The sequence below is a fragment of the Scleropages formosus genome, chromosome 10 (assembly GCF_900964775.1).
Source record: "Scleropages formosus chromosome 10, fSclFor1.1, whole genome shotgun sequence".
Lineage (NCBI taxonomy): Eukaryota > Metazoa > Chordata > Actinopteri > Osteoglossiformes > Osteoglossidae > Scleropages > Scleropages formosus.
The window spans coordinates 19,995,073-20,010,237 of record NC_041815.1 but is presented as its reverse complement, the minus strand read 5'-3'; the positions used below and the strand labels follow the sequence as shown (position 1 = coordinate 20,010,237).

General features: G+C 39.5%; 1 protein-coding gene across 8 annotated transcripts in view; it reads left to right on the top strand.

Moving 5' to 3' along the window:
• LOC108935877 (von Willebrand factor A domain-containing protein 5A-like) overlaps positions 1-15,165 on the top strand; it is a 40,329-nt gene that overhangs the window by 2,927 nt on the left and 22,237 nt on the right. Inside the window, exons 2-22 of one of the 8 annotated variants that reach the window (XM_029255338.1) lie at positions 4,137-4,180; positions 4,691-4,893; positions 4,994-5,216; positions 5,711-5,877; positions 6,127-6,241; positions 6,366-6,541; positions 6,694-6,782; positions 6,882-7,026; positions 8,968-9,047; positions 9,152-9,266; positions 9,557-9,715; positions 9,957-10,060; positions 10,160-10,389; positions 11,046-11,078; positions 11,243-11,302; positions 12,775-12,801; positions 12,960-13,010; positions 13,854-13,892; positions 14,203-14,342; positions 14,524-14,650; positions 14,775-15,068. In XM_029255338.1, the coding sequence (XP_029111171.1) occupies positions 4,138-4,180; positions 4,691-4,893; positions 4,994-5,216; positions 5,711-5,877; positions 6,127-6,241; positions 6,366-6,541; positions 6,694-6,782; positions 6,882-7,026; positions 8,968-9,047; positions 9,152-9,266; positions 9,557-9,715; positions 9,957-10,060; positions 10,160-10,389; positions 11,046-11,078; positions 11,243-11,302; positions 12,775-12,801; positions 12,960-13,010; positions 13,854-13,892; positions 14,203-14,342; positions 14,524-14,650; positions 14,775-14,839 (2,391 nt within the window). In that variant the 5' untranslated portion in view covers position 4,137 and the 3' untranslated portion in view covers positions 14,840-15,068. Of the gene's footprint in view, positions 1-4,132; positions 4,181-4,690; positions 4,894-4,993; positions 5,217-5,710; positions 5,878-6,126; positions 6,242-6,365; positions 6,542-6,693; positions 6,783-6,881; positions 7,027-8,967; positions 9,048-9,151; positions 9,276-9,556; positions 9,716-9,956; positions 10,061-10,159; positions 10,390-11,045; positions 11,079-11,242; positions 11,303-12,774; positions 12,802-12,959; positions 13,011-13,853; positions 13,893-14,202; positions 14,343-14,523; positions 14,651-14,774; positions 15,069-15,165 lie in introns of those variants that run through there. The other 7 variants (XM_029255339.1, XM_029255336.1, XM_029255337.1 and 4 more) reach the window with 7 other exon arrangements.

Sequence of the window (15,165 nt, the reverse complement as noted above, 5' to 3'; positions counted from 1 at the left end):
CTATGCATACAAACACGACAGAAAGAAGCTAGATTCACGTTGTGAGAAGGGAATATTTGTTGGGTATGACAAGAATAGCCCTTCATACCTAGTGTATTACACAGACACTGGAAGAGTCCTTAAACACAGGCTTGTCAAATTCTTCAAGAAATGTGCTGTCGAGCAGCAAACTCAAACTGACCCACAAATACCAGATGAGGATGTTTATGGGGGAAGTTATTTGCCATCTAAGGTAACAACAAACATCACTGAACAGAGTTCAGGGAAGTCTCAAGATAGTGGAGACAAAACAGATCTTCAAAATGATGATCAGACTGAAAATATTCAGAATAGATGCAACCCCAAAAGGAACAGGAAAGCTCCCCAATACTTATCTGACTACGTAACTGATATTGAAGATGATCAGATACTTACTAATATTGACTACTGTTACAGAATGTGTAATGTACCACAAACCTTCAAGGAAGCCATGAGTTCAACCAAATCACAGATCTGGATTAAAGCCATGGAAGAAGAGATGGATTCTCTAAAAGAAAATGGAACTTTTACGTTGATGGCTCTACCCGAAGGCAAACATGCAGTGGGGGGTAGATGGGTCTATGCAATCAAGAACAATGCAGATAACAATGAAACATATAAGGCTAGATATGTTGCTAAGGGTTATAGTCAAGTAATGGGAAGAGACTATAAGGAAACCTTTTCTCCAACAGCAAATATCACATCAGTTCGTGTCTTGATGCAAATGGAAGCACAGTATGACCTTGTTCTACATCAGATGGATGTGAAAACGGCTTACTTACATGCTCCAATTGATTGTGAGATCTATGTGGAACAGCCAGAAGGTTTTGAGGTAAAATCGAATACTGGTGAAAAACTTGTCTGTAAACTGAACAAGTCATTGTATGGTCTGAAACAGTCAGGTAGAAACTGGAATAAGTTACTGCATGATTACCTGAGTGAAAATGACTTTATGCAAAATCCTGCAGACTCTTGTGTCTACAGCAGACAAACTGGAAAAGAGAGAGTGATACTAATAATCTGGGTTGATGATCTGATTATTGCTTCTAGTACCAACGAGTTACTAAATGATGTGAAAAGGATGCTGACAGCCAAATTCAAGATGAAAGACCTTGGTAAATTGGAACATTTCCTAGGCATTGATTTTGAGCAAATGGATGGAGTTGTGAAAATGAATCAAAAGGGGTACATCTTAAAAATACTGGAAAGGTTCAACATGTCGAATAGTAAGTCCAGATCGACCCCATGTGAACAAAAGCTAGAGTATAACGGTGATGGAAACTCTGTAAACCACACAAAGTATCGTGAAGCAGTAGGTAGTTTGATCTATCTAATGACATGTACTAGACCAGATCTTAGTTGGGCTGTGAGTAAATTGTCTCAATCTATGTCAAAACCAAATGAGCAACACTGGTGTACAGTGAAGCATGTGATGAGGTATCTGAAAGGTACAGTAAACCAAGAACTGACGTACAAGAAGAGTAACGAGAAGCTGAAACTTACGGCATACAGCGATGCTGACTGGGCATCAGATCCAAATGACAGACGAAGTACGACTGGATACTGTTTTAGTCTAACCAAAAATGGTCCCCTCATTTCCTGGAAGTCAAAGAAGCAGCCTACAGTTGCTTTGTCAACATGCGAAGCGGAATATATGGCACTGGCTGCGACCACACAAGAAAGTCTGTACCTTGTACAATTGATGAATGGACTGGAAAATGGATGTCAGTATGCACCGGAGGATAACCAAGGTGCAATTGCTCTTTCCAAAAACCCTGTTTGTCGACAAAGATGTAAACACGTTGACGTTAGGTACCACTTCATTCGATCAGCAATTACTGATGGTAAAATAACAATTGAGTACTGTCCAACAACAGAAATGGTTGCTGATGTGATGACTAAACCAATGACGAAGTATAAGAAAGAAAAGTTTGAAAGCTTTATGTTTGGGGCATAAATGTTGCTGACACATGAATGTAACTGTGTTGTATTGTAATGGGCCTGTAGAGAATGAGAGCAAATGGGGGTGTTGGAGATTCTATTCAGTGTGCTCTCATGTTGGTGAAGTATCGATCACATGACCTTTGTTGTGCGTGATGTGTTCTGATGAAGCACGTATGTAAATAAATGTTCTCCCCTTCCGGTTTAAGGAAACCGATGGTGTGAACGTGTACTTTGTTACCTCCGTTAAGTATAATCTATTTACCACTTCTCAAACGCAGAGATGGCTGCGCCAACAATAACACCGAGAAAAAGTTACTTTAATTTAACAGTGACACTTAGTGAAACCCCAGATTACCACAGTGGAATGTAACACAATGTTAATAAATATAGACTTATATAATCCCGTGTTTTTATAAGGTGATGATGGCCGTAACTGTGAGTTACGGAATCATCCCGGAAAGTATGAAGCTGAAGCGACTGCGTGTAACTGATCTGCGCCTAACGTAACGGTCAGTCTTTTTTTCGAATTCCAGGCAGAAGTGGCCAATTATAGAAGCAATTATGCTTTCGTAGATTCCAGGAACAGTTACTGCTGGTTAAAATAATATCAGGCATAATCATGAACCAAGAATCAGTGAAATTGTTCTTTTTTTAAATGTGACTAAACGAGTGTGATTGTCCTGCGATGTTGTTCCTGCGATCCCCGCATCCCAAGCACCCAGTGACAAATATTATTGGATAAGTAATACAACATTATATTGTAAATTACTGTACGTAATAGTTCAAACATTGTACGTGTTATATATATATTTATTCCACCTTATTTCTCTTGGTTTCATTATGATCTAGACTAAAGGGTAAATATACCGCTAAATAAGCTGATAGAACATGAAGAAGGCAAGAGAAAAGTTTCTTTCCTCAGGCCATCTTCTACCTCATGAACAGCTAAATCCCCCCATTGAGTAAACTAGTTCAATTCACAACGCTATTTATATTTATATCTATTTATCACATCGTATGTCTTACTCGCATTCCCTTGCATTTGTATAGAACAGACCTCTACATACAATGTCTAGTGACTATTTTTTGTTATTGTATACTTTATATTTTTATATATTTTTTTATCCTTTTTTCCTTTATTCACATATTCTATCTTCTCATCTGTCTTGTGACTGTCATTCTGTCTGTGCTGTGGAAGTTTCTGTCACCAAGACAAATTCCTTGTATGTGTGAACATCCTTGGCAATAAAGCTCGTTCTGATTCTGATGATTGTCGAAGAGAGCAATATATATATAGTTCATCATGTGGCCTGACGACACAGGTTTTTCAGGTCGCTTCTGAGGCTCGTCACGGTAAGTCATAAAACGAGGACTGCCGTCTTTTGCGTTGACTATTAGCTGTACTACATGTATTAATAAGAAGAGGTGCTTATGAAATACTGTCTACAGTAGCATTTGACAAAAATGCAATGGATGGGACCCGCGAAGTTGTGCCGTTGCTATCAGTCACGTATTCAGTTTTGTCAAAGGCAGAAGGAAAAGTGCCACCAAAACTGAAGTCGCTGCGTCTTTTGTCTTTAAATTTTAATGGTGCACTGAATAAAAAATATTTAATCTGTGCTGCTGTTTGTATCTTATTCAATTCAGTACCACAGAAGCAGCACCAGTTAAAAACAAAAAAAGTGAATGAACCAAGAGAGTTTCTGCGAACAGCCTCAGGAAGATGTTTTCGCAGCTTTCAGGTTTGCTTGAGGTTTTGGCTGCTAAAGGGGTCCTGTCAGACTGTGAAGGTTTAAACAGAGTTCAGCGAAGTGTGTTGTTTGTTTGTGCACTCAGATTGTGTTGGTCTATTGCGGTGTCTAAATAAAGGTCACACCACAGGTAGTTGATGCAGGAACCCTCATCATTTCCGGAGGTTCACACACTACTTTCTCACAGCGGCGCTTTCTCTCTTTGCCTCAGTAACAGCCAGAGAAGAGCTCAGGGACTGTGGCAATAGTGTGGAGTTGGGAGCAATTTCTTATATATTTTATAAGCATAAAACATATACTTTAATTTCATGAATTGAAGGTTTAAGGTATTTTTATGTAATGAGTGTAATTCTAGATTATGGAAAACAAAATTTTAAGTGCCAGTAAGTGTTTCATAATGTGATGTGTCTTTACTCCAGACAGAATGGCAACCACCTGTGGATTGAGAACTCTGAAGAATGAGCCAGGTACGAGTTCCTCAAACGCTTACATTTATGTGCTCAGCTGACACTTATTTTGAAAGCAATTTCCAGTTTTAAAACAACACCTGCATTTATTTCGCCATTTATACAGCTGGGTAATTTTGACAATGTAGGGCAAAGACTTTGCTCAAGGGTACTATAGCTGGAGGTGGGATTTAAACCTCCAAAGGCAGCTGCTCTAATCATTGTTACCAGTTGCTTGAAACAGAAGAATAATCAAGAATAAGAGTCAAAATACTATGAATTTGTCACAGTTTCAAACAGGATACCGGAATGTGATTTCTAAGCAATACATATTGATGTATATTGATTCAAAGGCTACATACTGTAGCATAATCTGGAATCATAGAAACATGTGTTGGGAAAAAGTGGAACACAGTGAGAAGCCCTAGTTCGGACAGAGACAATTCTCAGACTTGTAGAAGTTGTCTTTATATCATTACTTAAAGTCAGGTTTTTCTTTATCATGTTCTCTTTCGTCCTTCGGTCACTCAGTCCCCCTGAAATCTGTGTCAGTGGAGGTGGGCGTCCAGGGTCACGTAGCATCGGTCAACTCCACCCTTCAGTATGAGAACCAGGAGTCCAATCCCGTGGAGGCCATCTTCATCTTCCCCATGGACAGCAATGCTGCCGTTTACCGGTTCCTGGCCCGTATCGGGGACGTCGAGATCGAGGCCCAAGTCAGAGAGAAGGAGAAGGTGATTCCTGAGTGTATCCATTTCATGACAGGCCCTATAACTGTAATGAAGGGTATCTTTGTATGTGTGTGTGATGTTTCCATCATTTGCTCTCAATCAGGCAAAGGAAGAGTATGACGATGCCATAAGCTCTGGGCAGGAGGCCTTCCTGCTGGAGGAGAGCGACGAGAGCTCTGACGTGTTTCGACTGAGTGTGGGGAGTCTTCCTCCTGGACAGACTGCCTCTGTTACCGTGGGATATGTCAGTGAACTGGCTGTACAGGCTGACCACGCCCTGAGGTTCTGTTTGCCTGCTGTGCTCAATCCTCGCTACACCCCTGCAGGTACACAGGAATTAACCCTTATGGGCAGCTTCACCACCATACATTCATGTAGGAACTGTATGGTCTAATGTTTATTTGTTGCATCTACAGAAAGTGCAATAGGTGTTGTGTAATACTTGTACCTACTTAATAATTAAAATAATTGTTATACGTGGCAGTTTTGTTGTAATTTTTACAGAAATGGTACACTTTAGCTTACATTTCTAGTCCAAAGATGGTGTCTGTTGTGAAGGAAAAGATTGTACTGGTTCTGAAATTTATATATTGGTACAAGTTTATCTTGCTTCTTATGGCTGTTTCTCCTCATATGAAACGGTTGGAGTAATACAGAAACAAAACATCAGTATATAATTTGTTGTCTGTTATGAAGGAAAGTAATGAAATGGTTTTGTGAGCGATAGATGTTTATCCTGTTGCCTTGACTGTTTTTTTCTTTATATAAAACAATTTTAGTGATTCACTTGGTTTCCTCCTCCCTTTCAACATCTTTCCAGGCAGTAAGAGCTTAACGGCAGAAGTGCCGGGTGCCCAGGCTGGTGATGTGCCGTATACTCTGTCCCTCACCATGGACATCTACTCTCCCAGTTCCATCCAGAGTGTGGAGTCTAACTGCCCCCTCACCCCACTGGAGTTTTTCTCTCAGGACAAAACTCAGGCCAAAGTAGGCTTTGTCTTTGTCTCTATCTCTATCTCTTTATATACTATTCATATCCTGTCTTTCATTCCTGAGTTTATATTTGGTACCACGCATTGAAAGTTTTTGGACAATTAATGAATTAAAAAATAAAATTCAAAGCTACACTTGCCAGCGTATATGAACTGAAATGGAACTTATGATGAATGAATTCTTTCTAGGTTTTTGGTATGATCACTGTTTACATTCTTACCCTCAGTACCTTTACACCTGCAGGTGAGTCTGAGCCCAGGTCATCAGTTTGATCGTGATGTTGAGCTCCTGCTCTACTACAGTGAGCCTCACCAGCCCATGGCCATATTGGAGGCAGGTCAGCCGGGTGTTCAGTCAGGTGAGTTTGTGTTGTCATTTTGAGGAAATCATACCTGTTATGGCATGCTTACTTTTGTCTGTTGCTCTTCCAGTTCTTAAGAATCATGGCACATTTAATTTAGCTCCTGATTTGTTTTCTTTAGGGTCATTAATGGGTGATACTGTAGCCATGCTAAGTTTCTACCCAGAAATCCATGTTGAAAAATCATCTCCAATGATGTCCAGTGGGGAGTTTATATTCTTGGTGGATCGTTCGGGAAGTATGGGCTGTCCGCTAAACCGCAGCAATGACAACGAGAGCCGCATCAGCAGTGCCAGGGTACGGTAACTAAAACTGGGCCTTTATATGAATATAACACAGATTTCCACTGATGTAAATAGTTCATTTATACCCATTTATCTTTCTATTTTATGTAGAACTTGAGTAGAATCTGCTTCTTACTACGTCTTTATCTTTGCTTTTCCATATAGGACACTCTGCTGTTATTGTTGAAGAGTCTTCCTTTGGGTTGTTACTTCAACATCTATGGTTTTGGGTCACATCATGAGTCTTTCTTCCCGTATTTATCCATTCACAGTATTTTATTGTCTTATATGTCTGTGTCGGTGTTTCTGTGTATCTAGTGGTTAAAATATTCTTCTGTGTTTCTCTGGGTCAGTGAGAGTGTGGAATATACTCAGACCACCATGGAAACTGCTCTAAATAAGGCAAAGTCAATGCAGGCTGACTTTGGAGGAACAGAAATCTTTCAACCCCTCCAGAATATTTACAGCAAGCCCTGCCTTCCCTCACATCCACGACAGGTATCATTTTTACCACTTCTTCTGTAATATGAGGGTGTTATATAAAGCTGTTGTTTATTGATAACCATCTGATCAGTCCCTATACCCCAGCAAGAGCAATATGCACCTTCTTGCTGCTCTTTATGCAGGGATCCAAAATCACTGGCTTTTTGGCATGGAGTGAACTCACTTCAGAACTGCTGAATCCACACACACACACACACACACACACATTTTCTGAACCGCTTGTCCCATACGGGGTCGCGGGGAACCGGAGCCTACCCGGCAACACAGGGCATAAGGCCGGAGGGGGAGGGGACACACCCAGGACAGGACGCCAGTCCGTCGCAAGGCACCCCAAGCAGGACTCGAACCCCAGACCCACTGGAAAGCAGGACCTGGTCCAACCCACTGCGCCACCATGCCCCCCAACTGCTGAATCCACCCTAATAATAACCAGAGATCTCAAATTCCATCTCCTTTGAACTCAGTTTCCTTGTGATCTTCTGACAGTATCTTAAATTAGTCAATCATCTTTACAATAACCTATGTACTGGCTGCTTGAGGGTTACTTCTTTTGTAATGTGTAGCAGCAAAATGGCAGCAACAAATAAAGTTGTGCTTTGATATTTGTGCTTCTTAATTTCTCTGTTGTTGAAGGTACAGCAATCCCTCATTTAACATGGTTAATTAATTTCGTGAAAACACCTGCTTAGGCAAATTCTTTTTGTGAGGTGATCAGTTGTGTTATTGGATTTAAGAAGTGTGTAAGTAAACCAAAAAAGGTAGTTATATGCTTACCAGTGCCATCACAATACTTCATGATAGTTACTTTCGAGAAAAGCATCTGCTAAGTGAATAAATGTCAATGTAATTTTTATGCTTCCCAATGGCATCACAATACTTCATGATATTTGTAACTGTTTCAAACTTCTCTCTAACATTATAATTGAGTGTCAATAACCATTTGTCCAGTGTAAGGTTGTCACGCTCTTGAGACTACCTTGCAAGTACAGGGTGTAGGATATGATACACAGTGCACTGGACAGAGACAAATATTTTGATGAGTAGGCTCAGAAAAGTTTATGATATGAAGTTCCCAGAACACTGCAAAGCACAGAGACACTATGCTGTTAGGGTGCTCTATAGTGTTAAGAATATGTGATGCTGGGTTTTCATTTGGGGGTGTGGTGGAACAGCGGGTTTGGCCGGGTCCTGCTCTTGGGTTGGTTTGGGGTTCGAGTCCCACTTGGGGTGCCTTGCGACAGACTGGCGTCCCATCCTGGGTGTGTCTCCTCCCCCTCCGGCCTTGTGCCCTGTGTTGCCAAGTTAGGCTCCGCAACCTCGCATGGGTCAAGCGGTTTCAGACAACATCAACAGGTTTTCATTTGATCATGAGATTAGGGCTTTGTAGTTGTGTGTGGGTGGTGCAGTGGGTTGGACTGGGTCCTGCTCTCCGGTGGGTCTGGGGTTCGAGTCCCGCTTGGGGTGCCCTGGGACGGACTGGCGCCCCGTCCTGGGTGTGTCCCCCTCCAGCCTTGCGCCCTGAGCTGCCGGGTTAGGCTCCGGTTCCCCGCGACCCCGTATGGGACAAGCAGTTCAGAAAGTGTGTGTGTGAGTTGTGTAAGGGTATTCATTCAGCTGTATTTTTGGGTGACACAAAACACATTTATGACAGTAGAATGACCACAGAGTGAATAAAAATATTGTTGTGCTGAATTTATAAGTCAGTTGTATGATTGAAAAGTGTGCATTCTCAAGCTATTTTAGTAGAGTTCCATTGTAGGCTGAAAACTTGATACACGGAATGTTTTCTTGAATGGATTAGTTTTGTAAATCAAGGGATACCTGCACCAGATTGCCATATAGTGATTCTTGTTTCTTCAGATTGTCTGATATCCTACAGAACCGCTTTTAATATGAATGAACAACATCAAACGGATTATTAATTGTCTCTTTCAGCTTTTTGTGTTTACAGATGGGGAAGTAGGAAATACCAAAGCTGTTGTTGACCTGGTTAAGAGACATGCTCACTCTCACAGGTGACTTCTTTGCACGTGTGTGGGGGTGTGTGTGCGCGCGTCTGCTTGCATGCCTAGATGCTCCGGAGCATACGTACACATTCTTACAATGTCACTGCATCTAGGTGCTTCACCTTTGGCATTGGGGAGGGGGCCAGCAGTGCACTGGTGAATGGCATGGCTGAGGGAGGCTCTGGACACCCACAGTTCATCACTGGATCGGAGAGAATGCAGCCCAAGGTGAGAGAGGGATGGATTAACACAATTCTTCTACCATAGGCACACATGAGTTATCCCATGCACGTCTTTATTTCGAGTTCCTCTTTAACCTCTGTCTTTTACCTTTATCGTTTAATTGTTTCTTGGTCCTCTGTTTAGAGCTTTTTTCTCCTAATTTGGCGAGAAAAAATCGTTTATTGAATGTTCTAAAATGTTCTTGAAATCATTTCGTTTGTAGATTTACATTTGTTCATTTAGCTGACATTTTTCCATAAGTAATTTAGTGTCACACTATGGCTGCTCTTCTTTAGGTTATGCAGTCTCTTCAGTTTGCCTTGCATCCTGTGGCAAAAGACATTGCAATAAAGTGGAATGTTGCAGCTGGGATGACTGTAAATCCACTTTCACCTCCTGTTAACATGCTCTTCAACCTTCAGAGAGTCATACAATACTTCCAGCTAACAGAACAGGTTTGTAGTCTGTCTACAAACACAGTTTATTGTAAAGATATTAATTTTAGCCTTAATCCTTCCATTAAACAATCATATCATTCCAATAATATGATGTAAGGATAATGAAATTAACACATTTCTTTAACAGTATGTTTGATTTATTTGGCTGCCGGTATTTTGTGTTACACACTTAGTAAAGAATCAATATAGAATAAATTCATGTTGCTTGAATTTATATTTTTCCGGTTGTCTTTCCTAGAATGCTAGTAATATCTCAGGCTCAGTGAGTCTCCATTACACTGTGGAAGATAAAGCTTTGGAGAACAAACTCGGCTTTAGTATGAAGCCTAAGACTGATGGCAGGTACTAAGCAGAAACACACATGCATGTATTTTGGCTCTGTAATAATCAAATGAGCACATAACAGATTGTTTTGTGATGATATTTTGTGTGACCTCGTAGCATGCTGCTGCACAGACTGGGGGCCCGAAAAGCCATTGTGGACCTGGAAGGGAAGGTGAGAGAGGGAGATGACAAGAGTGCGAAAGAGAGAGCAGTAGAGCTGAGCATCCAGTCAGGAGTGAGCTCCTCCTACACTGCGTTCATTGGAGTCAACAGGGAGAACAAGGAGCCGGTCCAGGGGCCCCTACTGCGCAGAAACATACCTGTTTGTCAGCCTATGATGCTCAAGAGTAAGCGTTTCTCTGGAGTCCTGCAAACATTTTTTCCTGCACTGCGACATATATCCGGTATATTTCAAAATATTTACTTGTGAATTTTTTGATTTCTGCAGGTAAGTGGTAATTTTTTAAAATAAGAATTCAATTCCTAGAAGTGACTTGTACAACATTTATATGCAAAAACATTCATGTAAATAATATGAGGATAGTGAAATTAATGACAAGTTAAATGACTTATATTCAGTTCCATGTTTTGTCATCAGTCCTTGATTATCCTACATTGCATAACATGCTCTTCCACTTAATTTAATCAATTTACATGTATTCAGTCAGCTGACACTTTTCTCTAATATGACTCCAAAGTGAATGTCAAACTAACATACAGTGATTTACTCATTTATATAGCTTGGTAACTTTTACTGGAGCAGTTTGGTGTAAGCACCTTGGTCAAAGGTATTAAACCGGGAGGTGTGATTTGAAATTTCAATCTATAAACCCAGAGGCAGTAGTGATAATCACTGCTCTTTTGCAATAGTGAACTGGGTATTGTGGTTTTCTGTGTCTCCCTGTGGTTTTGTGACCAGTGTCTGTTAAGCAACTTTTATTCAAACTTGAAAGTTTGCATTTTAAACAGACGTTCCCATATATCCATTTTCTTTTTTGTGCAGGGTGTAAAGTTCAACGTGGGATGTTATGTTCGGGTGAGTTTCAGACGAAAATGAGCATGATTGGAATAACAGGTACTGCATTACATGAAATTCCTCTATAGTAAGTTTATTTTACTATTTTTTGCCCTTCTAATTAAGAGTATGCTATGAGTTTTTGGTAGATGATGATTGCTATATATAATGTGTTCTGCCCTTAGCTGTGCTTTTCGATAAAAAGTGCAGGAAACCTGCGCCTCAAGCCTTGAGATGCATGAACTGTAAGTTCCTAGAAATTACTTGTACAGCATTCATATGCAAGAACATTAATGTAAATGTTCTGAAGATAGTGAAATTAATGACAAGATTTATTTCTTTAACACTGACTTCAAAATATTTTAAAGTGTACGTACACTGTAGACCTTATATAACATGGACGGCAGGGTCCAAACTTTCATGCCGCGTTATGACCGCGCTCTAACAAGTTTCTAGTTGTGACGAATGTTGACGAAAGTTTAACTCCAGTTTGCTGCTGAGACAAGATTAAAGTAAGTAAAAGTAAGCATCCAGACATTTGTGTGAGCCAAAATAAGTGATACTTTGCAGCATACCTACTGGTAATTACTAATAACACAGAATAAAGCGCAGTTCAAGAGTTCTTGTTTTTCTTGATGAATTGCAATGTAATAAGTTCCACAACATTAAATGCACTTCCTCACGAATTACTCACGGAAATTTACGACAAAAACACTGTTGATATCGTGGAAATAACTAAATAGTATTTTACAAAGTTTTATAGAAGGACATAAACTGAACTTACTGATTATGTTTTAATGAAAAAGAGTCATGGGTGGACTGTTTTATTGTATTGTTTCTTTTTTGGCGTTTTTCCTGATGGACTTTAGATGTAGAATGTAAATCCTGTCCACATTTTCAGACTCTAGCCATTGAATGCAGTATCCATGGCTCCTAGAGCCTCAGTCACTTTAGGTGGTGGAGGGGGTGGAGCTTCATCTTCATCCCTGCTATCAAGAACTTCAGTTGAGACTAGAAGACCTAATTCATTTGCTGCAGTGGTCTCATCCCCTAAATGTTTATACCCCGGACACTTGTCATCAATATGAATCCATTGTACACTGTCTATACCACATCGTGAGAAGATTCCTTCACAAACAGTTTCTGCTTTTCTCACATCTTCTGGAGTAAATCCTTCAAAGGTTTTCATCAGAGTCCAACTTCTTACTCATTGTGGTCTGTGACAGGAGCAAATGTCTCCCATAGACCTATTTCCCAGCACTTTTCAGTTGTGTTGTTTGTCACGTTATATGTGATCCTTTGTTGTATCGAGTCACATTATATCGGGTCTACAGTGTATTTTCCTTGATTATCCTACATTCCATACCCATAATTCCATAACTCCAAAGTGAATGTTTTGTTACTTAGTGATTTTATCCATTTATACAGCTTGGCAACCTTTATTGGAGTAATTCAAGCTAAGCACCTTGCTCTAAGGTATTACACAAGGCAGTGTGGTTTGAAATTGCAATCTCTCTACTCAGAAGGAGTAGCTGTAACTACTGCACTACCTGCTGCTCATTTTCCATAATGAACTGGGTATTAATTGTGGTTTGCTGTGTTTCCTCAACTGTGTGACCAGTGAATGTTATTTATTTTAAGCAACTTTTATTCAAACTTGGAAACTAGATGCATTTTAACAAAATATTCCAATATATCCATTTGCTTCCTTGTGCAGCTCCAAGGCCTCCATTCATGCAACAGGGTGAGTTTATAAGCCAAAAATGAACACAATTGGAATCATGGAGATTACATTATTAAGATTCATCTCTAGTAAGGTTTTTCCCCCTATTAAAAAACTGTTTTACTATGTTTTTATGATTACTAATATTTAATGTGTTCTGCCCTTAACTGTTTCCCCAGAAGATTTCGGTAGAGTCGAGTATCAGTCTGCAAGATCCGTAGGCTTTAAAGGTAAGAAGCATACGTTTTTAACCTGGAGCTGAAAATTAACTCTAAAATAAGAGTAAAAAGGAGTCAAATTAGTTTATGAAACAGTGCATGTAGTGCAATGGCTGCAGTGTAATACCATGCAGGTTATATGTACAGTATGGTTTGTTTACATTTCAGATGCCAGGTTTTTCAGTGTCTTTCCAACTGCTATATTTTCTCCTGTTCGTCTCCACATATGCAGTGTTGGATTTGACAGGAAGCTAAACTCCTCAACCAATAACACAATGGACAATCAGTATTATTGCTCTAGTTTATTAACCGAAGGTGTGAAGCTAAGAAAAAGAATACAATTCTTAAAAGCTATTAAGCAGTGCACTCAAATTATGTATAATGGGAAATTTTCATAAAGCAATTTAATTATAGTACTCCTTGTATCTTTTCCATATTGTGGCCGACAAGTCAGCAAGACAGTATACAGAAGAACAACTGAAATGTCATAAACTGTCTGGTAAAATCTATAAAGAGCTTGCAAGTTTGCAGTGAAGTTCCAAATAATAAAATTAAATCTCAAATGTGCAAAACATAAAAGCAAGGCACTAATTATGTGAGCCCATGAGTGCAAATGACTGAGGCAGATGAAAAAGAAATGGCAAGAAGAGAGTATGCATCAGAGCAGAAAATCTTTAATGTGGTTCTGTATTTTGTGGCTAGTTGTTCCATTTGTATTCTGTAAGTATAAAAAATGTTTTTACAGTCTAATTAGATTGTATAAAACTGATAACTGTTCCTACAAGTGTTTTACAGTATGTTGATAGACATCCATAATATTGTTCATAATTTCAACATCTTTCTCTCCCCCCTCAGAATTTGCTGCAACTTCTGCTGCAATTGGAATACCAGAAGGTTACTTTTTAAATACAGTATAATATGTGGGAATTTTCGGTTGTAGGGGATTGTAGGAAGTGTAATCAATTTAATTTGTGTGCAAGTCCAACCACCACCTCAGTCAGTGAAAGCTCACTATATATCTTTTATTATTAATAATAATAAACATCTGTTAGGGGAAGCACAGGTGGCATTTACTCCATAACATTCTAATAAACAAACATGAAAATAAGACTACTAAAAGGTTAAAATTTTTTAGCTGATTAATCAAAAATATTTGAAAGTCTTTGGTGATGTCTGCATGATGAAAACTTTTCAACTTAAACAGCACCAAAGATAAAAAGGGAGGATCCCATGTTGGAGCTGATTGGTCTGCAGAAGGCTGATGGGTCCTGGGACCTCCACAAATCCCTGACTTCCATCCTAGGGAAGAAGGAAGAGGAAGTGACCAAAGCATCACCTGGAAAGGTAATGGGCTCTAAGAGGATTCACATGCAGATTGCATTTGGAGAAATATTCCTTATATAACTGAATCAAGTGACTACTAATGGAAATGAAGTTCTCTAGAGAACTGTTTACTGTAATTAACTTTACAGTCCATTAGTGTTACATTCTGGTCCATGATCCTTGACTGCGTTTCCCTCCCCAGCCTGAGTTTTCTTCAGTCTGGGCCACAGTGTTGGCAGTTCTATGGCTACATGGACATAAGGCTGAATCCAGGGATGAGTGGCAGTTTGTGGCTACAAAAGCAATGACCTGGGTCAGAGCTCAGTCAGGTACAGGAGAACTCTTTCATTCTTTAACTGACACATACACATACAGTATATGTTAGAGAATATTAATATCACCCACACCCTTTAGGAAAATTAAATCACTGTGTTCAAAAAATTTGTGTTTCAGGGTTTGATTTGACAGAGTTTTTAGCAGCTGGGAATTCCTTCCTGGGTCTCCAGGTGAAGCTGTAGAGCTTTGGCATGCAAGAGTGATCAACTCCTTAAGTGCTCTCAATAATGTCCAGACACTGAAAAAGAATGAATATTTTCATATATTGAAATACCCATTTATCTATACCTTTGACTTTAAGATGATTCTTTAACTTTACATATGGATAATTATTGCATGTCTAATATCACATTTAATTTTACTTTTACATTTATTCATTAGCTGATGCTTTTCTCCAAATTTACAATGTTAATGTTACAATAATTACAAGCTTACAATTAATTACTCATTTATACAGCTGGGTAATTTTACTGGAGCAATTTAGGGTAAGTACCTTGCTCAAGGGTAC